This window comes from Ascaphus truei, chromosome 3 (assembly GCF_040206685.1).
Source record: "Ascaphus truei isolate aAscTru1 chromosome 3, aAscTru1.hap1, whole genome shotgun sequence".
Taxonomy (NCBI): Eukaryota; Metazoa; Chordata; class Amphibia; order Anura; family Ascaphidae; genus Ascaphus; species Ascaphus truei.
Genome location: NC_134485.1, coordinates 8,559,464 through 8,582,018, shown reverse-complemented (window position 1 = coordinate 8,582,018; position 22,555 = coordinate 8,559,464). Strand labels below are relative to the sequence as shown.

Below are 22,555 nucleotides of genomic sequence, written 5' to 3'. Positions count from 1 at the left end.
TTCTCCAGCCGGGTCTCTCTCTCTACTGCATCTCCGCCGCCGGGCCTCTCTCTGCTGCCTTTTTCCAGCCGGGCCTCTCTCTCTACTGCCTTTCCCCAGCCGGGCCTCTCTCTCTGCTGCCTCTCCCCCACCGGGCCTCTCTCTACTGCCTTTCCCCAGCTGAGCCTCTCTCTCTGCTGCCTCTCCCCCGCCAGGCCTCTCTCTACTGCCTCTCCCCTGCCGGGCCTCTCTCTACTGCCTCTCCCCTGTCGGGCCTCTCTCTCTGCTGCCTCTCCCCTGCCGGGCCTCTCTCTCTGCTGCCTCTCCCCTGCCGGGCCTCTCTTTCTGCTGCCTCTTCCCCGCCGGGCCTCTCTCTGCTGCCTTTCCCCAGCTGGGCCGCTCTCTCTCTGCTGCCTCTCCCCCGCCAGGCCTCTCTCTCTACTGCCTCTCCCCCGCCGGGCCTCTCTCTCTACTGCCTCTCCCCCGCCGGGCCTCTCTCTCTACTGCCTCTCCCCCGCCGGGCCTCTCTCTCTGCTGCCTCTCCCCCGCCGGGCCTCTCTCTCTGCTGCCTCTCCCCTGCCGGGCCTCTCTCTCTGCTGCCTCTCCCCCGCCGTGCCTCTCTCTTTCTGCTGCCTCTCCCCCGCCGGGCCTCTCTTTCTGCTGCCTCTCCCCCGCCGGGCCTCTCTGTCTCTACTGCCTCTCCCCCGCCGGGCCTCTCTGTCTCTACTGCCTCTCCCCCGCCGGGCCTCTCTGTCTCTACTGCCTCTCCCCCGCCGGGCCTCTCTGTCTCTACTGCCTCTCCCCCTTTTTTGTGGACTTTAGTAGCTCGGGATCATTTTCATTGATCAGAAGTAGTTCATTACAGTAAAGGTTTGAGACCCCTGCGCTAGCCAATATCCACTTCAGAGCTGGGCTTATATTGTGATCTAATAATGAGGTGGCTCTAGTAGTCGTGTATTTTATTAGCCTCTTAGATTGATATTTAATTTAATTTTGGTTGATACACATTTTGTTCTTTCCTGATTTCTGTGACATTTGTTACTTCCAATATCACTTGGGTGTTGCGGCCTGTCCCTCCCGCGTTTCCTTATCCCTTATCCCTTGGGTGTTGCGGCCTGTCCTTCCCGCGTTTCCTTATCCCTTGGGTGTTGCGGCCTGTCCTTCCCGCGTTGCCTTGGGTGTTGCGGCCTGTCCTTCCCGCGTTGCCTTATCCCTTGTCCCTTGGGTGTTGCGGCCTGTCCTTCCCGCGTTGCCTTATCCCTTGGGTGTTGCGGCCTGTCCTTCCCGCGTTTCCTTATCCCTTGGGTGTTGCGGCCTGTCCTTCCCGCGTTTCCTTATCCCTTGGGTGTTGCGGCCTGTCCTTCCCGCGTTGCCTTGTCCCTTGGGTGTTGCGGCCTGTCCTTCCCGCGTTGCCTTATCCCTTGGGTGTTGCGGCCTGTCCTTCCCGCGTTGCCTTATCCCTTGGGTGTTGCGGCCTGTCCTTCCCGCGTTTCCTTATCCCTTGGGTGTTGCGGCCTGTCCTTCCCGCGTTGCCTTATCCCTTGGGTGTTGCGGCCTGTCCTTCCTGCGTTGCCTTATCCCTTGGGTGTTGCGGCCTGTCCATCCCGCGTTGCCTTGTCCCTTGGGTGTTGCGGCCTGTCCTTCCCGTGTTGCCTTGTCCCTTGGGTGTTGCAGCCTGTCCTTCCCGCGTTGCCTTGTCCCTTGGGTGTTGCGGCCTGTCCTTCCCGTGTTGCCTTGTCACTTGGGTGTTGCGGCCTGTCCTTCCCGCGTTGCCTTATCCCTTGGGTGTTCAGGCCTGTCCTTCCCGTGTTTCCTTGTCCCTTGGGTGTTGCGGCCTGTCCTTCCCGCGTTGCCTTATCCCTTGGGTGTTGCGGCCTGTCCTTCCCGCGTTGCCTGGTATCCTTATACTGAAGCCAGGGTCATGAATGGTGTATGAATGACTCCAGTTAGCTTAACTCATTTCTCACCTCTTCCAAAGCACAAACAAGTCCTTTTCTCTTTCTTGATTTTATTGAGGGAAATCACAGGGAGATAGGTGCTTGGTGATGTAATGTAGATAGAGAGGGCTTCTCTGTCTGATGTGCAGTGTATCAATGATGAGACAGTGTAAAACAAAAAGGCCTTGCTGGGGTGTATAGCAGGCGGTTACTCACTCAGAGTCCTGGGTGAAAGGAAGTGAGGAGCAGTGTGGGTAAAGGGAATAGCCTTGGGACAGACTATCTTAGAACAAACAAAAGGGGGGGCAGACTAGCCCATTCTGGAGAGAAAGGCTGCTGCTGCTATGGCAACTCACAGAATGTCTGAGGGAACTACAACATGTAGCAATAATGTTGCATTCTACATGCAGTGTTGCTGCTGGGACAGTGGAAACTGACAGGCAATTAAACAAGAGAGAAATGGATCCCATAACTAAAGGAAAGACGACAGAGGAATATGGAATCTAGTTCCAGGACAATCCTGGCCATGGGAGACGCACATTCTTTTGTGGTTTCCATGGCTATTCCGGAGTGATGTCATCACGTGACGAGGCGCCGCGTTCTGACTTGATTGCAGGGGTGACCCTCGCAAATGGCGGCAGTAGGTTGAAGCGGGGGCAGTCTGAGGGCAAGTGTGTGAGGGTATAAATGCTGGCTTTCTGTAATAATGTTAGTCCTCGCCTTGATAAAAGCTGCGATATATGTACCCGAAACAGTGGTTATTTTTGGGAAGACCATAGTGTCTTACTTTCTTTTGCTACCAGCGGATTGTTTTTATGGGTGGGCGGGTGGCTCTACAGGAAGACCCTGCAGCAGTATTGACCACGGGCTTTTGTATCACTTTATATCTATTCGTGCGGTGTGCCTGAATTATTCTCTCATTGTACAGGTTCCTTCTACAAGCACACCATCCACCACTCCCCCTATATTGCTGTCTCTGGCAGTGAATGGGAAGGATACTGTGCTTGGACACCACACACCAAAAGCAACCTTCCTATTTAGTCTGATTTGATACATCGAGAGGAATTTGTTGGAGAAAACCCACCAAGGCACATAACATGTAATAACCCAGCTGGAATGTGTTACTGTATTTGTGTCCACTTACAATGATTGAATGTAAAATAGTCCACTCTTTCTAGTCTTCCAAAGAAATGAGATAGGAGCCCCCATTCTCTTAATGACCCTCCTTGGCATCTCCCTGCCACTTCAGCGTCAGTAACTGCATGGGGAGTACCAGCACCACACCCTGGTTTTGTGCAAATACACTTGCCCAGAATTGGAAGCCCTTGGACTCGGACTTAACCCTTTTCGGTGCCCTTGGACGTAGCCATTAGGCCATGGGGCCCGGCACTCCAGGGGCCCATGGGCCCCCCTGACGTAATTCCTAGCTCCTGCCCTTTCTGTGTTTCGTTTTCATGGGGAGATCTGTTGGGAGCACAGAAAGTGATCTGACACGTTTCCACGATAGCGTGATTGCAATTTACCAGAGAGCCACGGCTCCTCCGGGACCCAAAGGGTTAAAGAACTCCCCATCTAATTCTTGGTGTTCGGAGGCACCGGGCGATTGAGAGACTTGCCCAAGGTTACAAGGAGAACTAATGATAGTCGCTCTCTCACACCGTAAACAGAAGCGACTGTCATGCTCGTCAAAGACGAAAGCGTTACAGAGTAGCCCATGTGAACCACTGGCAGTGTGGAGATTAGTGGGCCATCTTGGTGATTTATAATAATAATAATAATATTAATATTAATAATAATAATAATAATAATAACAACATTCTATTTCCCCATGCAGCGCTGACTTTGTACGCAGCGCTGTACGACCGTGCACACAGTCCCCGTCTATAGAGCTTACAATCTAATGTTAATGCTGGAGGTACAGGGAGATTAAGTGACTTGCCCAAGGCCACAGGGAGAGCGAACACTGGAATGAACCAAGTTAACCCACTTCAAAGGCCAGTGATCTTACCACTGAGCTACTCCTTCAGCCCCTTCCAAAAAAACAAAATGGCGGTCGCCATGTTAACATCACAGAGGCAAATTTTCATCAACTCAGATCTCCAGAATGTAACTACAGGATGTGAAGAGGATGAGATTGCTAAATACAGTAGAAATAATACCCTATCTCCTTGATGCTAAGGCTTTTAGTAGCTCGGGATAATGCAGCGGCGCTACCCGCGATATAGCTGTACCAAAGGTTGCACACTGGTGTGCGATGTCGCTGGCGGCAAGGGGCGATGTGATTGGCTGCTGCCAGTCACATGGTGCGGCTGTCTCTCGAAATCTCATTCTTTTGACTACAGCGATTTTGGCCGCTGTGACATCACACATCGCCGTCACGCCCACTATGGCCAGTCGCTACTGACTACATTGAGTTGCTTTTGCGGCTGCAATCTGTAGCCAGTACTATAAATGTTTTTACTGGCGGACAATAGCATACATTTATCCATACACTACACCTTCACGCTCGGCACTGTGGGAGCTGCGCTGGGGCTGTCGGCAATGTAATTCCGTCATTCATTCATTCATTGGATCATGTGATACTTGCGTTGTATTCCGCCATCTTGTTGCGCTCCCTCTGCACCTCCTGCAGTTCCGGTGCCGTTAACAGTTACCCGCCAGACTGCCGAGAGTCGCAGGGAGGGAGGGGGCCGTGGTCGGAGCTGGGTAACACTGCCGAGAGTCGCAGGGAGGGATTGGGCCGTGGTCGGAGCTGGGTAACACTGCCGAGAGTCGCAGGGAGGGAGGGGGCCGTGGTCGGAGCTGGGTAACACTGCCGAGAGTCGCAGGGAGGGATTGGGCCGTGGTCGGAGCTGGGTAACACTGCCGAGAGTCGCAGGGAGGGAGGGGGCCGTGGTCGGAGCTGGGTAACACTGCCGAGAGTCGCAGGGAGGGAGGGGGCCGTGGTCGGAGCTGGGTAACACTGCCGAGAGTCGCAGGGAGGGAGGGGGCCGTGGTCGGAGCTGGTTAACACTGCCGAGCTGCTGCTGGGCGCGGTAAAGATCCCGCTGCCGCCGCTCCGGCCGCGCCTCCTTCCAGGCTAGTGTTGTGTTTTTTTTTAATCATCGATTCAAAGACACGTCCCAATTTCAGAGATGTGAAAATGGGGGAAAAACTGCGTTTTGGAAATATGGTACTTCACAATGGGTAAAAGATCCATCCTAAAGGTTCACGTTCCATCGTACACGTGATTACATGAATCGATCATTTCTGGCACATAAAGTTCCAGGTATCGGAAACATCACGGACATCTCCGATCACTTTGCTCTATAAGTTGCAGTAGGATGTATGATTAGCGTGCCATCCATGTGCCTAGCGCTCACAGATCCCGTGTAACTTCGTGATCCAGCCGCATGGAAACGTATAACGCTGGACATGCACGCCTGCTAAAGAAACCGCAACCACTGCGCAGCGATCACATGGTTGTAATGATACTTAACCCTTTCAGTGTCAGGGGCCGTGCTGCTGCCTCTACTTTGGCACTGACAGGCTTACGTATCGTTGCATAGTACGTTTACAATAGAACATCATATAAATGCAAGCTGTTTATTTCAATAATGATACAGGAATATCTTGGGCAGTTTATAATCTTATGGCGTATACGAAAATGGGGACATTTGTTTAACTATTGTCCTTTTTTATTTCTTTTTTATTAGTGTTGACCGCAGCTTCTGCCATCACTGTAGAAACACCGAAAAAAGTAGTGGAAGCAGCCAGAGGAAAAAGTGCCGCTTTGCCATGCACGTACAGGACCAATGCAAACGACCGGTTGGGGGGCAATGCTATGTGGAGGAGATTGCCCAGCCAGGTAAATGCAATGGTATTTCCATGAAGGGTTGGTGTATATTTTAATTGCATCCATCAACCTATGTAGGGTCTAAATACTAAGCTGATGGGCCGGCTTTGGGAAATGCGAGATCTGGATGTTGATACCAGCCCAACTGTCCTGTGGGGGTTATGTCTATCTATCGCCAGGGGGAGAGAGATGGGCAGTAGATGCAGGAGGTGGCAGGGGGAGAGAGATGGGCAGTAGATGCAGGAGGTGGCAGAGGGAGAGAGATGGGCAGTAGATGCAGGAGGTGGCAGGGGGAGAGAGATGGGCAGGAGGTGGCAGGGGGAGAGAGATGGACAGTAGATGCAGGAGGTGGCAGGGGGAGAGAGATGGGCAGTAGATGCAGGAGGTGGCAGGGGGAGAGAGATGGGCAGTAGATGCAGGAGGTGGCAGAGGGAGAGAGATGGGCAGTAGATGCAGGAGGTGGCAGGGGGAGAGAGATGGGCAGTAGATGCAGGAGGTGGCAGAGGGAGAGAGATGGGCAGTAGATGCAGGAGGTGGCAGGGGGAGAGAGATGGGCAGTAGATGCAGGGGGAGAGAGATGGGCAGTAGATGCATGAGGTGGCAGGGGGGGAGAGATGGGCAGGAGGTGGCAGGGGGAGAGAGATGGGCAGTAGATGCAGGGGGAAAGATGGGCAGCAGATGCAGGAGGTAGCAGGGGGAGAGAGATGGGCAGTAGATGCACGAGCTGGCAGGGGGAGAGAGATGGGCAGGAGGTGGCAGGGGGAGAGAGATGGGCAGTAGATGCAGGGGGAGAGAGATGGGCAGCAGATGCAGGAGGTGGCAGGGGGAGAGAGATGGGCAGCAGATGCAGGAGGTGGCAGGGGGAGAGAGATGGGCAGCAGATGCAGGAGGTGGCAGGGGGAGAGAGATGGGCAGCAGATGCATGAGGTGGCAGGGGGAGAGAGATGGGCAGTAGATGCATTAGGTGTCAGGGGGAGATAGATGGGCAGTAGATGCAGGAGGTGGCAGGGGGGAGAGATGGGCAGTAGATGCATGAGGTGTCAGGGAGAGAGAGATTGGCAGTAGATGCAGGAGGTGGCAGGGGGAGAGATGGGCAGTAGATGCAGGAGGTGGCAGGGGGGAGAGATGGGCAGTAGATGCAGGAGGTGGCACGGGGGGAGAGATGGGCAGTAGATGCAGGAGGTGACAGGGGGAGAGAGATGGGCAGTAGATGCATGAGGTGGCAGGGGGAGAGAGATGGGCAGGAGGTGACAGGGGGAGAGAGATGGGCAGGATGTGGCAGGGGGGGGAGAGATCGGCAGTAGATGCATGAGGTGACGGGGGAGAGAGATGGGTAGTAGATGCAGGAGGTGGCAGGGGGAGAGAGATGGGCAGTAGATCATGAGGTGGCAGGGGGAGAGATGGGCAGTAGATGCATGAGGTGGCAGGGGGAGAGAGATGGGCAGTAGATGCATGAGGTGGCAGGGGGAGAGAGATGGGCAGTAGATGCATGAGGTGGCAGGGAGAGAGAGAAGGGCAGTAGATGCATGAGGTGGCAGGGGGAGAGTTGGGCAGCAGATGCATGAGGTGACGGGGGAGAGAGATGGACAGTAGATGCAGGGGGAGAGAGATGGGCAGCAGATGCAGGCGGTGGCAGGGGTAGAGATGGGCAGTAGATGTGACAAGGGGAGAGAGGTGGCCAGTAGATGCAGGAGGTGGCAGGGGGAGAGAGATGGGCAGCAGATGCATGAGGTGACAGGGGGAGAGAGATGGGCAGGAGGTGGCAGGGGTAGAGAGATGGGCAGTAGATGCATGAGGTGGCAGGGGGAGAGAGATGGGCAGTAGATGCATGAGGTGGCAGGGGGAGAGAGATGGGCAGCAGATGCATGAGGTGGCAGGGGGAGAGAGATGGGCAGTAGATGCAGGAGGTGGCAGGGGGAGAGATGGGCAGTAGATGCAGGAGGTGGCAGGGGGAGAGAGATGGGCAGTAGATGCAGGGGGAGAGAGGTGGGCAGTAGATGCAGGAGGTGGCAGGGGGAGAGAGGTGGGCTGTAGATGCAGGAGGTGGCAGGGGGAGAGATGGGCAGTAGATGCAGGGGGAGAGAGATGGGCAGCAGATGCAGGAGGTGGCAGGGGGAGAGAGATGGGCAGTAGATGCAGGGGGAGAGAGATGGGCAGTAGATGCAGGGGGAGAGAGATGGGCAGTAGATGCAGGGGGAGAAAGATGGGCAGCAGATGCATGAGGTGGCAGGGGGAGAGATGGGCTGTAGATGCAGGGGGAGAGAGATGGGCAGCAGATGCATGAGGTGGCAGGGGTAGAGATGGGCTGTAGATGCAGGGGGAGAGAGCTGGGCAGTAGATGCAGGGGGAGAGAGATGGGCAGTAGATGCAGGGGGAGAGAGATGGGCAGCAGATGCATGAGGTGGCAGGGGGAGAGATGGGCTGTAGATGCAGGGGGAGAGAGATGGGCAGTAGATGCAGGGGGAGAGAGATGGGCAGTAGATGCAGGGGGAGAGAGATGGGCAGTAGATGCAGGAGGTGGCAGGGGTAGAGATGGGCAGTAGATGCAGGAGGTGGCAGGGAGAGAGAGATGGGCAGTAGATGCATGAGGTGGCAGGGGGAGAGAGATGGGCAGTAGATGCACGAGGTGGCAGGGGGAGAGATGGGCAGTAGATGTGACAAGGGGAGAGAGGTGGGCAGTAGATGCAGGAGGTGTCAGGGGGAGAGAGATGGGCAGTAGATGCAGGAGGTGGCAGGGGGGAGAGATGGGCAGTAGATGCAGGAGGTGGCAGGGGGGGAGAGATGGGCAGTAGATGCAGGAGGTGACGGGGAGAGAGATGGGCAGTAGATGCAGGAGGTGGCAGGGGGAGAGATGGGCAGTAGATGCAGGGGGGGAGAGATGGGCAGTAGATGCAGGAGGTGACGGGGAGAGAGATGGGCAGTAGATGCAGGAGGTGGAAGGGGGAGAGATGGGCAGTAGATGCAGGAGGTGGCAGGGGGGGAGAGATGGGCAGTAGATGCAGGAGGTGACAGGGGGAGAGAGATGGGCAGTAGATGCATGAGGTGGCAGGGGGAGAGAGATGGGCAGTAGATGCAGGGGGGGGAGAGATCGGCAGTAGATGCATGAGGTGACGGGGGAGAGAGATGGGCAGTAGATGCAGGAGGTGGCAGGGGGAGAGAGATGGGCAGTAGATGCATGAGGTGGCAGGGGGAGAGAGATGGGCAGTAGATGCATGAGGTGGCAGAGAGAGAGAGATGGGCGGTAGATGCATGAGGTGGCAGGGGGAGAGATGGGCAGTAGATGCATGAGGTGGCAGGGAGAGAGAGAAGGGCAGTAGATGCATGAGGTGGCAGGGGGAGAGTTGGGCAGCAGATGCATGAGGTGACGGGGGAGAGAGATGGGCAGTAGATGCAGGGGGAGAGAGATGGGCAGCAGATGCATGAGGTGGCAGGGGGAAAGATGGGCAGTAGATGCATGAGGTGGCAGAGGTAGAGATGGGCAGTAGATGCAGGGGGAGAGAGATGGGCAGTAGATGCATGAGGTGGCAGGGGGGGAGAGATGGGCAGGAGGTGGCAGGGGGAGAGAGATGGGCAGTAGATGCAGGGGGAAAGATGGGCAGCAGATGCAGGAGGTAGCAGGGGGAGAGAGATGGGCAGTAGATGCACGAGCTGGCAGGGGGAGAGAGATGGGCAGGAGGTGGCAGGGGGAGAGAGATGGGCAGTAGATGCATTAGGTGGCAGGGGGAGAGAGATGGGCAGCAGATGCAGGAGGTGGCAGGGGAGAGAGATGGGCAGTAGATGCATGAGGTGGCAGGGGGAGAGAGATGGGCAGCAGATGCAGGAGGTGGCAGGGGGAGAGAGATGGGCAGCAGATGCATGAGGTGGCAGGGGGAGAGAGATGGGCAGCAGATGCATGAGGTGGCAGGGGGAGAGAGATGGGCAGTAGATGCATGAGGTGTCAGGGGGAGATAGATGGGCAGTAGATGCAGGAGGTGGCAGGGGGGAGAGATGGGCAGTAGATGCATGAGGTGTCAGGGAGAGAGAGATGGGCAGTAGATGCAGGAGGTGGCAGGGGGAGAGATGGGCAGTAGATGCAGGAGGTGGCAGGGGGGAGAGATGGGCAGTAGATGCAGGAGGTGGCAGGGGGGGAGAGATGGGCAGTAGATGCAGGAGGTGACAGGGGGAGAGAGATGGGCAGTAGATGCATGAGGTGGCAGGGGGAGAGAGATGGGCAGGAGGTGACAGGGGGAGAGAGATGGGCAGGATGTGGCAGGGGGGGGGGGAGATCGGCAGTAGATGCATGAGGTGACGGGGGAGAGAGATGGGTAGTAGATGCAGGAGGTGGCAGGGGGAGAGAGATGGGCAGTAGATCATGAGGTGGCAGGGGGAGAGATGGGCAGTAGATGCATGAGGTGGCAGGGGGAGAGAGATGGGCAGTAGATGCATGAGGTGGCAGGGGGAGAGAGATGGGCAGTAGATGCATGAGGTGGCAGGGAGAGAGAGAAGGGCAGTAGATGCATGAGGTGGCAGGGGGAGAGTTGGGCAGCAGATGCATGAGGTGACGGGGGAGAGAGATGGACAGTAGATGCAGGGGGAGAGAGATGGGCAGCAGATGCAGGCGGTGGCAGGGGTAGAGATGGGCAGTAGATGTGACAAGGGGAGAGAGGTGGCCAGTAGATGCAGGAGGTGACAGGGGGAGAGAGATGGGCAGGAGGTGGCAGGGGTAGAGAGATGGGCAGTAGATGCATGAGGTGACAGGGGGAGAGAGATGGGCAGGAGGTGGCAGGGGTAGAGAGATGGGCAGTAGATGCATGAGGTGGCAGGGGGAGAGAGATGGGCAGTAGATGCATGAGGTGGCAGGGGGAGAGAGATGGGCAGCAGATGCATGAGGTGGCAGGGGGAGAGAGATGGGCAGTAGATGCAGGAGGTGGCAGGGGGAGAGATGGGCAGTAGATGCAGGAGGTGGCAGGGGGAGAGAGATGGGCAGTAGATGCAGGGGGAGAGAGGTGGGCAGTAGATGCAGGAGGTGGCAGGGGGAGAGAGGTGGGCTGTAGATGCAGGAGGTGGCAGGGGGAGAGATGGGCAGTAGATGCATGAGGTGACAGAGGGGGGGAGAGATGGGCAGTAGATGCAGGGGGAGAGAGATGGGCAGCAGATGCAGGAGGTGGCAGGGGGAGAGAGATGGGCAGTAGATGCAGGGGGAGAGAGATGGGCAGTAGATGCAGGGGGAGAGAGATGGGCAGTAGATGCAGGGGGAGAAAGATGGGCAGCAGATGCATGAGGTGGCAGGGGGAGAGATGGGCTGTAGATGCAGGGGGAGAGAGATGGGCAGCAGATGCATGAGGTGGCAGGGGTAGAGATGGGCTGTAGATGCAGGGGGAGAGAGATGGGCAGTAGATGCAGGGGGAGAGAGATGGGCAGTAGATGCAGGGGGAGAGAGATGGGCAGCAGATGCATGAGGTGGCAGGGGGAGAGATGGGCTGTAGATGCAGGGGGAGAGAGATGGGCAGTAGATGCAGGGGGAGAGAGATGGGCAGTAGATGCAGGGGGAGAGAGATGGGCAGTAGATGCAGGAGGTGGCAGGGGTAGAGATGGGCAGTAGATGCAGGAGGTGGCAGGGAGAGAGAGATGGGCAGTAGATGCATGAGGTGGCAGGGGGAGAGAGATGGGCAGTAGATGCACGAGGTGGCAGGGGGAGAGATGGGCAGTAGATGTGACAAGGGGAGAGAGGTGGGCAGTAGATGCAGGAGGTGTCAGGGGGAGAGAGATGGGCAGTAGATGCAGGAGGTGGCAGGGGGGGAGAGATGGGCAGTAGATGCAGGAGGTGACGGGGAGAGAGATGGGCAGTAGATGCAGGAGGTGGCAGGGGGAGAGATGGGCAGTAGATGCAGGGGGGGAGAGATGGGCAGTAGATGCAGGAGGTGACGGGGAGAGAGATGGGCAGTAGATGCAGGAGGTGGAAGGGGGAGAGATGGGCAGTAGATGCAGGAGGTGGCAGGGGGGGAGAGATGGGCAGTAGATGCAGGAGGTGACAGGGGGAGAGAGATGGGCAGTAGATGCATGAGGTGGCAGGGGGAGAGAGATGGGCAGTAGATGCAGGGGGGGGAGAGATCGGCAGTAGATGCATGAGGTGACGGGGGAGAGAGATGGGCAGTAGATGCAGGAGGTGGCAGGGGGAGAGAGATGGGCAGTAGATGCATGAGGTGGCAGGGGGAGAGAGATGGGCAGTAGATGCATGAGGTGGCAGAGAGAGAGAGATGGGCGGTAGATGCATGAGGTGGCAGGGGGAGAGATGGGCAGTAGATGCATGAGGTGGCAGGGAGAGAGAGAAGGGCAGTAGATGCATGAGGTGGCAGGGGGAGAGTTGGGCAGCAGATGCATGAGGTGACGGGGGAGAGAGATGGGCAGTAGATGCAGGGGGAGAGAGATGGCCAGCAGATGCATGAGGTGGCAGGGGGAAAGATGGGCAGTAGATGCATGAGGTGGCAGAGGTAGAGATGGGCAGTAGATGCAGGGGGAGAGAGATGGGCAGTAGATGCATGAGGTGGCAGGGGGGGAGAGATGGGCAGGAGGTGGCAGGGGGAGAGAGATGGGCAGTAGATGCAGGGGGAAAGATGGGCAGCAGATGCAGGAGGTAGCAGGGGGAGAGAGATGGGCAGTAGATGCACGAGCTGGCAGGGGGAGAGAGATGGGCAGGAGGTGGCAGGGGGAGAGAGATGGGCAGTAGATGCAGGAGGTGGCAGGGGGAGAGAGATGGGCAGCAGATGCATGAGGTGACAGGGGGAGAGAGATGGGCAGGAGGTGGCAGGGGTAGAGATGGGCAGTAGGTGTGACAAGGGGAGAGAGATGGGCAGTAGATGCATGAGGTGGCAGGGGGAGAGAGATGGGCAGTAGATGCATGAGGTGGCAGGGGGAGAGAGATGGGCAGCAGATGCATGAGGTGGCAGGGGGAGAGAGATGGGCAGTAGATGCAGGAGGTGGCAGGGGGAGAGATGGGCAGTAGATGCAGGAGGTGGCAGGGGGAGAGAGATGGGCAGTAGATGCAGGGGGAGAGAGGTGGGCAGTAGATGCAGGAGGTGGCAGGGGGAGAGAGGTGGGCTGTAGATGCAGGAGGTGGCAGGGGGAGAGATGGGCAGTAGATGCATGAGGTGACAGGGGGGGAGAGATGGGCAGTAGATGCAGGGGGAGAGAGATGGGCAGCAGATGCAGGAGGTGGCAGGGGGAGAGAGATGGGCAGTAGATGCAGGGGGAGAGATGGGCAGTAGATGCAGGGGGAGAGAGATGGGCAGTAGATGCAGGGGGAGAGAGATGGGCAGCAGATGCATGAGGTGGCAGGGGGAGAGATGGGCTGTAGATGCAGGGGTAGAGAGATGGGCAGTGGATGCAGGGGGAGAGAGATGGGCAGTAGATGCAGGAGGTGGCAGGGGTAGAGATGGGCAGTAGATGCAGGAGGTGGCAGGGGGAGAGAGGTGGGCTGTAGATGCAGGAGGTGGCAGGGGGAGAGAGATGGGCAGTAGATGCAGGGGGAGAGAGATGGGCAGCAGATGCATGAGGTGGCAGGGGGAGAGATGGGCTGTAGATGCAGGGGGAGAGAGATGGGCAGTAGATGCAGGGGCAGTAGATGCAGGAGGTGGCAGGGGTAGAGATGGGCAGTAGATGCAGGAGGTGGCAGGGAGAGAGAGATGGGCAGTAGATGCATGAGGTGGCAGGGGGAGAGAGATGGGCAGTAGATGCACGAGGTGGCAGGGGGAGAGATGGGCAGTAGATGTGACAAGGGGAGAGAGGTGGGCAGTAGATGCAGGAGGTGTCAGGGGGAGAGAGATGGGCAGTAGATGCAGGAGGTGGCAGGGGGGAGAGATGGGCAGTAGATGCATGAGGTGTCAGGGAGAGAGAGATGGGCAGTAGATGCAGGAGGTGGCAGGGAGAGAGAGATGGGCAGGAGGTGGCAGGGGGGGAGAGATGGGCAGTAGATGCAGGAGGTGACGGGGAGAGAGATGGGCAGTAGATGCAGGAGGTGGCAGGGGGAGAGATGGGCAGTAGATGCAGGGGGGGAGAGATGGGCAGTAGATGCAGGAGGTGACGGGGAGAGAGATGGGCAGTAGATGCAGGAGGTGGAAGGGGGAGAGATGGGCAGTAGATGCAGGAGGTGGCAGGGGGGGAGATGGGCAGTAGATGCAGGAGGTGACAGGGGGAGAGAGATGGGCAGTAGATGCATGAGGTGGCAGGGGGAGAGAGATGGGCAGTAGATGCAGGGGGGGGAGAGATCGGCAGTAGATGCATGAGGTGACGGGGGAGAGAGATGGGCAGTAGATGCAGGAGGTGGCAGGGGGAGAGAGATGGGCAGTAGATGCATGTGGTGGCAGGGGGAGAGAGATGGGCAGTAGATGCATGAGGTGGCAGAGAGAGAGAGATGGGCGGTAGATGCATGAGGTGGCAGGGGGAGAGATGGGCAGTAGATGCATGAGGTGGCAGGGGGAGAGAGATGGGCAGTAAATGCATGAGGTGGCAGGGAGAGAGAGAAGGGCAGTAGATGCATGAGGTGGCAGGGGGAGAGTTGGCCAGCAGATGCATGAGGTTACGGGGGAGAGAGATGGGCAGTAGATGCAGGGGGAGAGAGATGGGCAGCAGATGCAGGCGGTGGCAGGGGTAGAGATGGGCAGTAGATATGACAGGGGGAGAGAGGTGGGCAGTAGATGCATGAGGTGGCAGGGGGAGAGAGATGGGCAGTAGATGCACGAGGTGGCAGGGGGAGAGATGGGCAGTAGATGCAGGAGGTGGCAGGGGGAGAGAGATGGGCAGTAGATGCAGGGGGAGAGAGGTGGCCAGTAGATGCAGGAGGTGGCAGGGGGAGAGAGATGGGCAGCAGATGCATGAGGTGACAGGGGGAGAGAGATGGGCAGCAGATGCAGGAGGTGGCAGGGGGAGAGAGATGGGCAGTAGATGCAGGGGGAGAGAGATGGGCAGTAGATGCAGGGGGAGAGAGATGGGCAGTAGATGCAGGGGGAGAAAGATGGGCAGCAGATGCATGAGGTGGCAGGGGGAGAGATGGGCTGTAGATGCAGGGGGAGAGAGATGGGCAGCAGATGCATGAGGTGGCAGGGGTAGAGATGGGCTGTAGATGCAGGGGGAGAGAGATGGGCAGTAGATGCAGGGGGAGAGAGATGGGCAGTAGATGCAGGGGGAGAGAGATGGGCAGCAGATGCATGAGGTGGCAGGGGGAGAGATGGGCTGTAGATGCAGGGGGAGAGAGATGGGCAGTAGATGCAGGGGGAGAGAGATGGGCAGTAGATGCAGGGGGAGAGAGATGGGCAGTAGATGCAGGAGGTGGCAGGGGTAGAGATGGGCAGTAGATGCAGGAGGTGGCAGGGAGAGAGAGATGGGCAGTAGATGCATGAGGTGGCAGGGGGAGAGAGATGGGCAGTAGATGCACGAGGTGGCAGGGGGAGAGATGGGCAGTAGATGTGACAAGGGGAGAGAGGTGGGCAGTAGATGCAGGAGGTGTCAGGGGGAGAGAGATGGGCAGTAGATGCAGGAGGTGGCAGGGGGGGAGAGATGGGCAGTAGATGCAGGAGGTGACGGGGAGAGAGATGGGCAGTAGATGCAGGAGGTGGCAGGGGGAGAGATGGGCAGTAGATGCAGGGGGGGAGAGATGGGCAGTAGATGCAGGAGGTGACGGGGAGAGAGATGGGCAGTAGATGCAGGAGGTGGAAGGGGGAGAGATGGGCAGTAGATGCAGGAGGTGGCAGGGGGGGAGAGATGGGCAGTAGATGCAGGAGGTGACAGGGGGAGAGAGATGGGCAGTAGATGCATGAGGTGGCAGGGGGAGAGAGATGGGCAGTAGATGCAGGGGGGGGAGAGATCGGCAGTAGATGCATGAGGTGACGGGGGAGAGAGATGGGCAGTAGATGCAGGAGGTGGCAGGGGGAGAGAGATGGGCAGTAGATGCATGAGGTGGCAGGGGGAGAGAGATGGGCAGTAGATGCATGAGGTGGCAGAGAGAGAGAGATGGGCGGTAGATGCATGAGGTGGCAGGGGGAGAGATGGGCAGTAGATGCATGAGGTGGCAGGGAGAGAGAGAAGGGCAGTAGATGCATGAGGTGGCAGGGGGAGAGTTGGGCAGCAGATGCATGAGGTGACGGGGGAGAGAGATGGGCAGTAGATGCAGGGGGAGAGAGATGGCCAGCAGATGCATGAGGTGGCAGGGGGAAAGATGGGCAGTAGATGCATGAGGTGGCAGAGGTAGAGATGGGCAGTAGATGCAGGGGGAGAGAGATGGGCAGTAGATGCATGAGGTGGCAGGGGGGGAGAGATGGGCAGGAGGTGGCAGGGGGAGAGAGATGGGCAGTAGATGCAGGGGGAAAGATGGGCAGCAGATGCAGGAGGTAGCAGGGGGAGAGAGATGGGCAGTAGATGCACGAGCTGGCAGGGGGAGAGAGATGGGCAGGAGGTGGCAGGGGGAGAGAGATGGGCAGTAGATGCAGGAGGTGGCAGGGGGAGAGAGATGGGCAGCAGATGCATGAGGTGACAGGGGGAGAGAGATGGGCAGGAGGTGGCAGGGGTAGAGATGGGCAGTAGGTGTGACAAGGGGAGAGAGATGGGCAGTAGATGCATGAGGTGGCAGGGGGAGAGAGATGGGCAGTAGATGCATGAGGTGGCAGGGGGAGAGAGATGGGCAGCAGATGCATGAGGTGGCAGGGGGAGAGAGATGGGCAGTAGATGCAGGAGGTGGCAGGGGGAGAGATGGGCAGTAGATGCAGGAGGTGGCAGGGGGAGAGAGATGGGCAGTAGATGCAGGGGGAGAGAGGTGGGCAGTAGATGCAGGAGGTGGCAGGGGGAGAGAGGTGGGCTGTAGATGCAGGAGGTGGCAGGGGGAGAGATGGGCAGTAGATGCATGAGGTGACAGGGGGGGAGAGATGGGCAGTAGATGCAGGGGGAGAGAGATGGGCAGCAGATGCAGGAGGTGGCAGGGGGAGAGAGATGGGCAGTAGATGCAGGGGGAGAGATGGGCAGTAGATGCAGGGGGAGAGAGATGGGCAGTAGATGCAGGGGGAGAGAGATGGGCAGCAGATGCATGAGGTGGCAGGGGGAGAGATGGGCTGTAGATGCAGGGGTAGAGAGATGGGCAGTGGATGCAGGGGGAGAGAGATGGGCAGTAGATGCAGGAGGTGGCAGGGGTAGAGATGGGCAGTAGATGCAGGAGGTGGCAGGGGGAGAGAGGTGGGCTGTAGATGCAGGAGGTGGCAGGGGGAGAGAGATGGGCAGTAGATGCAGGGGGAGAGAGATGGGCAGCAGATGCATGAGGTGGCAGGGGGAGAGATGGGCTGTAGATGCAGGGGGAGAGAGATGGGCAGTAGATGCAGGGGCAGTAGATGCAGGAGGTGGCAGGGGTAGAGATGGGCAGTAGATGCAGGAGGTGGCAGGGAGAGAGAGATGGGCAGTAGATGCATGAGGTGGCAGGGGGAGAGAGATGGGCAGTAGATGCACGAGGTGGCAGGGGGAGAGATGGGCAGTAGATGTGACAAGGGGAGAGAGGTGGGCAGTAGATGCAGGAGGTGTCAGGGGGAGAGAGATGGGCAGTAGATGCAGGAGGTGGCAGGGGGGAGAGATGGGCAGTAGATGCATGAGGTGTCAGGGAGAGAGAGATGGGCAGTAGATGCAGGAGGTGGCAGGGAGAGAGAGATGGGCAGGAGGTGGCAGGGGGGGAGAGATGGGCAGTAGATGCAGGAGGTGACGGGGAGAGAGATGGGCAGTAGATGCAGGAGGTGGCAGGGGGAGAGATGGGCAGTAGATGCAGGGGGGGAGAGATGGGCAGTAGATGCAGGAGGTGACGGGGAGAGAGATGGGCAGTAGATGCAGGAGGTGGAAGGGGGAGAGATGGGCAGTAGATGCAGGAGGTGGCAGGGGGGGAGATGGGCAGTAGATGCAGGAGGTGACAGGGGGAGAGAGATGGGCAGTAGATGCATGAGGTGGCAGGGGGAGAGAGATGGGCAGTAGATGCAGGGGGGGGAGAGATCGGCAGTAGATGCATGAGGTGACGGGGGAGAGAGATGGGCAGTAGATGCAGGAGGTGGCAGGGGGAGAGAGATGGGCAGTAGATGCATGAGGTGGCAGGGGGAGAGAGATGGGCAGTAGATGCATGAGGTGGCAGAGAGAGAGAGATGGGCGGTAGATGCATGAGGTGGCAGGGGGAGAGATGGGCAGTAGATGCATGAGGTGGCAGGGGGAGAGAGATGGGCAGTAAATGCATGAGGTGGCAGGGAGAGAGAGAAGGGCAGTAGATGCATGAGGTGGCAGGGGGAGAGTTGGCCAGCAGATGCATGAGGTTACGGGGGAGAGAGATGGGCAGTAGATGCAGGGGGAGAGAGATGGGCAGCAGATGCAGGCGGTGGCAGGGGTAGAGATGGGCAGTAGATATGACAGGGGGAGAGAGGTGGGCAGTAGATGCATGAGGTGGCAGGGGGAGAGAGATGGGCAGTAGATGCACGAGGTGGCAGGGGGAGAGATGGGCAGTAGATGCAGGAGGTGGCAGGGGGAGAGAGATGGGCAGTAGATGCAGGGGGAGAGAGGTGGCCAGTAGATGCAGGAGGTGGCAGGGGGAGAGAGATGGGCAGCAGATGCATGAGGTGACAGGGGGAGAGAGATGGGCAGGAGGTGGCAGGGGTAGAGAGATGGGCAGTAGATGCATGAGGTGGCAGGGGGAGAGAGATGGGCAGTAGATGCAGGAGGTGGCAGGGGGAGAGAGATGGGCAGCAGATGCATGAGGTGGCAGGGGGAGAGAGATGGGCAGTAGATGCAGGAGGTGGCAGGGGGAGAGATGGGCAGTAGATGCAGGAGGTGGCAGGGGGAGAGAGATGGGCAGTAGATGCAGGGGGAGAGAGGTGGGCAGTAGATGCAGGAGGTGGCAGGGGGAGAGAGGTGGGCTGTAGATGCAGGTGGTGTCAGGGGGAGAGATGGGCAGTAGATGCATGAGGTGACAGGGGGGGAGAGATGGGCAGTAGATGCAGGGGGAGAGAGATGGGCAGCAGATGCAGGAGGTGGCAGGGGGAGAGAGATGGGCAGTAGATGCAGGGGGAGAGATGGGCAGTAGATGCAGGGGGAGAGAGATGGGCAGTAGATGCAGGGGGAGAGAGATGGGCAGCAGATGCATGAGGTGGCAGGGGGAGAGATGGGCTGTAGATGCAGGGGGAGAGAGATGGGCAGTGGATGCAGGGGGAGAGAGATGGGCAGTAGATGCAGGAGGTGGCAGGGGTAGAGATGGGCAGTAGATGCAGGAGGTGGCAGGGGGAGAGATGGGCAGTAGATGTGACAGGGGGAGAGAGGTGGGCAGTAGATGCAGGAGGTGTCAGGGGGAGAGAGATGGGCAGTAGATGCAGGAGGTGGCAGGGGGGAGAGATGGGTAGTAGATGCATGAGGTTTCAGGGAGAGAGAGATGGGCAGTAGATGCAGGAGGTGGCAGGGAGAGAGAGATGGGCAGAAAATGCAGGAGGTGGCAGGGGGGGAGAGATGGGCAGTAGATGCAGGAGGTGACGGGGAGAGAGATGGGCAGTAGATGCAGGAGGTGGCAGGGGGAGAGATGGGCAGTAGATGCAGGAGGTGGCAGGGGGGGAGAGATGGGCAGTAGATGCAGGAGGTGACAGGGGGAGAGAGATGGGCAGTAGATGCATGAGGTGGCAGGGGGAGAGAGATGGGCAGGAGGTGGCAGGGGGAGAGATGGGCAGTAGATGCAGGGGGGGAGAGATCGGCAGTAGATGCATGAGGTGACGGGGGAGAGAGATGGGCAGTAGATGCAGGAGGTGGCAGGGGGAGAGAGATGGGCAGTAGATGCATGAGGTGGCAGAGAGAGAGAGATGGGCGGTAGATGCATGAGGTGGCAGGGGGAGAGATGGGCGGTAGATGCATGAGGTGGCAGGGGGAGAGATGGGCAGTAGATGCATGAGGTGGCAGGGGGAGAGAGATGGGCAGTAGATGCATGAGGTGGCAGGGAGAGAGAGAAGGGCAGTAGATGCATGAGGTGGCAGGGGGAGAGTTGGGCAGCAGATGCATGAGGTGACGGGGGAGAGAGATGGGCAGTAGATGCAGGGGGAGAGAGATGGGCAGCAGATGCAGGCGGTGGCAGGGGTAGAGATGGGCAGTAGATATGACAGGGGGAGAGAGGTGGGCAGTAGATGCATGAGGTGGCAGGGGGAGAGAGATGGGCAGTAGATGCACGAGGTGGCAGGGGGAGAGATGGGCAGTAGATGCAGGAGGTGGCAGGGGGAGAGAGATGGGCAGTAGATGCAGGGGGAGAGAGGTGGCCAGTAGATGCAGGAGGTGGCAGGGGGAGAGAGATGGGCAGCAGATGCATGAGGTGACAGGGGGAGAGAGATGGGCAGGAGGTGGCAGGGGTAGAGAGATGGGCAGTAGATGCATGAGGTGGCAGGGGGAGAGAGATGGGCAGTAGATGCAGGAGGTGGCAGGGGGAGAGAGATGGGCAGCAGATGCATGAGGTGGCAGGGGGAGAGAGATGGGCAGTAGATGCAGGAGGTGGCAGGGGGAGAGATGGGCAGTAGATGCAGGAGGTGGCAGGGGAGAGATGGGCAGTAGATGCAGGAGGTGGCAGGGGGAGAGAGGTGGGCAGTAGATGCAGGAGGTGGCAGGGGGAGAGAGGTGGGCTGTAGATGCAGGTGGTGTCAGGGGGAGAGATGGGCAGTAGATGCAGGGGGAGAGAGATGGGCAGCAGATGCAGGAGGTGGCAGGGGGAGAGAGATGGGCAGTAGATGCAGGGGGAGAGATGGGCAGTAGATGCAGGGGGAGAGAGATGGGCAGCAGGTGCATGAGGTGGCAGGGGTAGAGATGGGCTGTAGATGCAGGGGGAGAGAGATGGGCAGTAGATGCAGGGGGAGAGAGATGGGCAGCAGATGCATGAGGTGGCAGGGGGAGAGATGGGCTGTAGATGCAGGGGGAGAGAGATGGGCAGTAGATGCAGGGGGAGAGAGATGGGCAGTAGATGCAGGGGGAGAGAGATTGGCAGTAGATGCAGGAGGTGGCAGGGGTAGAGATGGGCAGTAGATGTATGAGGTGGCAGGGGGAGAGAGATGGGCAGCAGATGCATGAGGTGGCAGGGGGAGAGAGATGGGCAGTAGATGCTTGAGGTGGCAGAGGTAGAGATGGGCAGTAGATGCAGGGGGAGAGAGATGGGCAGTAGATGCATGAGGTGGCAGGGGGGGAGAGATGGGCAGGAGGTGGCAGGGGGAGAGAGATGGGCAGTAGATGCAGGGGGAAAGATGGGCAGCAGATGCAGGAGGTAGCAGGGGGAGAGAGATGGGCAGTAGATGCATGAGGTGGCAGGGGGAGAGAGATGGGCAGCAGATGCATGAGGTGGCAGGGGGAGAGGGCACAGAGTAAATAGAAGTGCTTCGTGTGAGTTCAGCTTTGGGAATGGAATTGTAAGTACATACTGCTCTCATACAGTAACGAGGGACTTGTCCGGCTAATCCCAGCCAAAACAGGTCAGCTAGGAGCTCACAGGATGGCTGTGAAAATGAATCTAAATCTCAACAATGTTATGCAAACACTATACATAAAACAGGCATTTTGGGCAGAGGGTCACTAGCACCTGCATCACAGGCATCAGACTTAAATCAAAAGGTGTTTCGGCTGCAACCGTCCGCCTTTATAAATGTGAGGGCTACAGACTATACACCTTGTCTACTTACCTGCCTCACTGACCGCAGTGTGCATTACACTCCACCTACCATTCAATACCCTGGGACGCTACAGGATTTGCCTCTGTAGTCTAAAACACCAGCATATTATTCCTCTTTGGCCTTTTTGGATGAGTGCCTGCATTACTAGACGCTCACCTTAACCGTCACACCCAGGTATCATGCTCTTATATTTATCTTCCAATAGTACAATACTGTGCAGCAATGTAAGTAATAATGTGATATAGCAAATAAATGAGCTAATGGCTTGCATGCTAACGCAGGTCTCGAGCCATGCTCATTACAGCTTACACTCTAAAAGGAATACGGGGGAGGAATACGGGGGAGTGTGGGGAAGAGGCTAGTGGCATTGAGATGACATTGGGCCGCATGGTGAGTTTGTGGCGTGGTAGCAGATGAAGGCTTTAATGTGATGAAGACTTGGGACCGGTCTTCAGACAAGAATGTGATGGATTTATGGGGGAAGAAAGGTCTAGGTCATGGGCAGAACAAGAAGCCCGTATATGTATTTATAAAGTGTTTAATCAGGAAGTAATGCATTGATAGTTACCTCTCGTTTTCAAGTATGTCCTGGGCACTGAGTTATGATGACAGATACATGGTTACAAATACATAGTTACATTAAGTGAGCAGGGTTATACATTATATACAAGACATTGCACGTACAGTAAGAGATAATATATGTTATATGCGTATGTAGCAGTTACAGACCACATTAAAATGTGAGACCGCTTTTAGTTTTGAAAAGACTTACACTGGTGGCGGCTGTGAGAGTCTCCGGCAGACTGTTCCAGTTTTGGGGTGCACGGTAAGAGGAGGAGCGGCCGGATACTTTGTAGAACCCTGGGACTATGAACAGACTTTCTGAATCAGATCTCCGATAAGTGCTGCATGTGGTAGGGGGTGTGTGGGGGAGATATACATGGAGATGTTTGGGATGTAGGTTGTGGGGAGTAGTGTATGTGAAGACTAGGCTCTAGAATTACGTTAACATGGCATTACAAGTGTAGCCCTATTTCTGACGCCTTTCCAAAGGGACTACTGGTAGCTGTATAACACCTGCGGCTCCAGGAGATCTGAGCCTCCGCTAGCTGGGAGCCTGGGGTATAACACATTCAATA

General features: G+C 57.7%; 1 protein-coding gene across 1 annotated transcript in view; it reads left to right on the top strand.

Annotated features, from left to right (window-relative positions):
• Positions 1-22,555, top strand: part of GPA33 (glycoprotein A33) — a 46,758-nt gene that overhangs the window by 13,668 nt on the left and 10,535 nt on the right. The window contains exon 2 of the mRNA XM_075593600.1: positions 5,612-5,763. Within this exon, the coding sequence (XP_075449715.1) occupies positions 5,612-5,763 (152 nt within the window). The remainder of the gene's footprint in view (positions 1-5,611; positions 5,764-22,555) is intronic.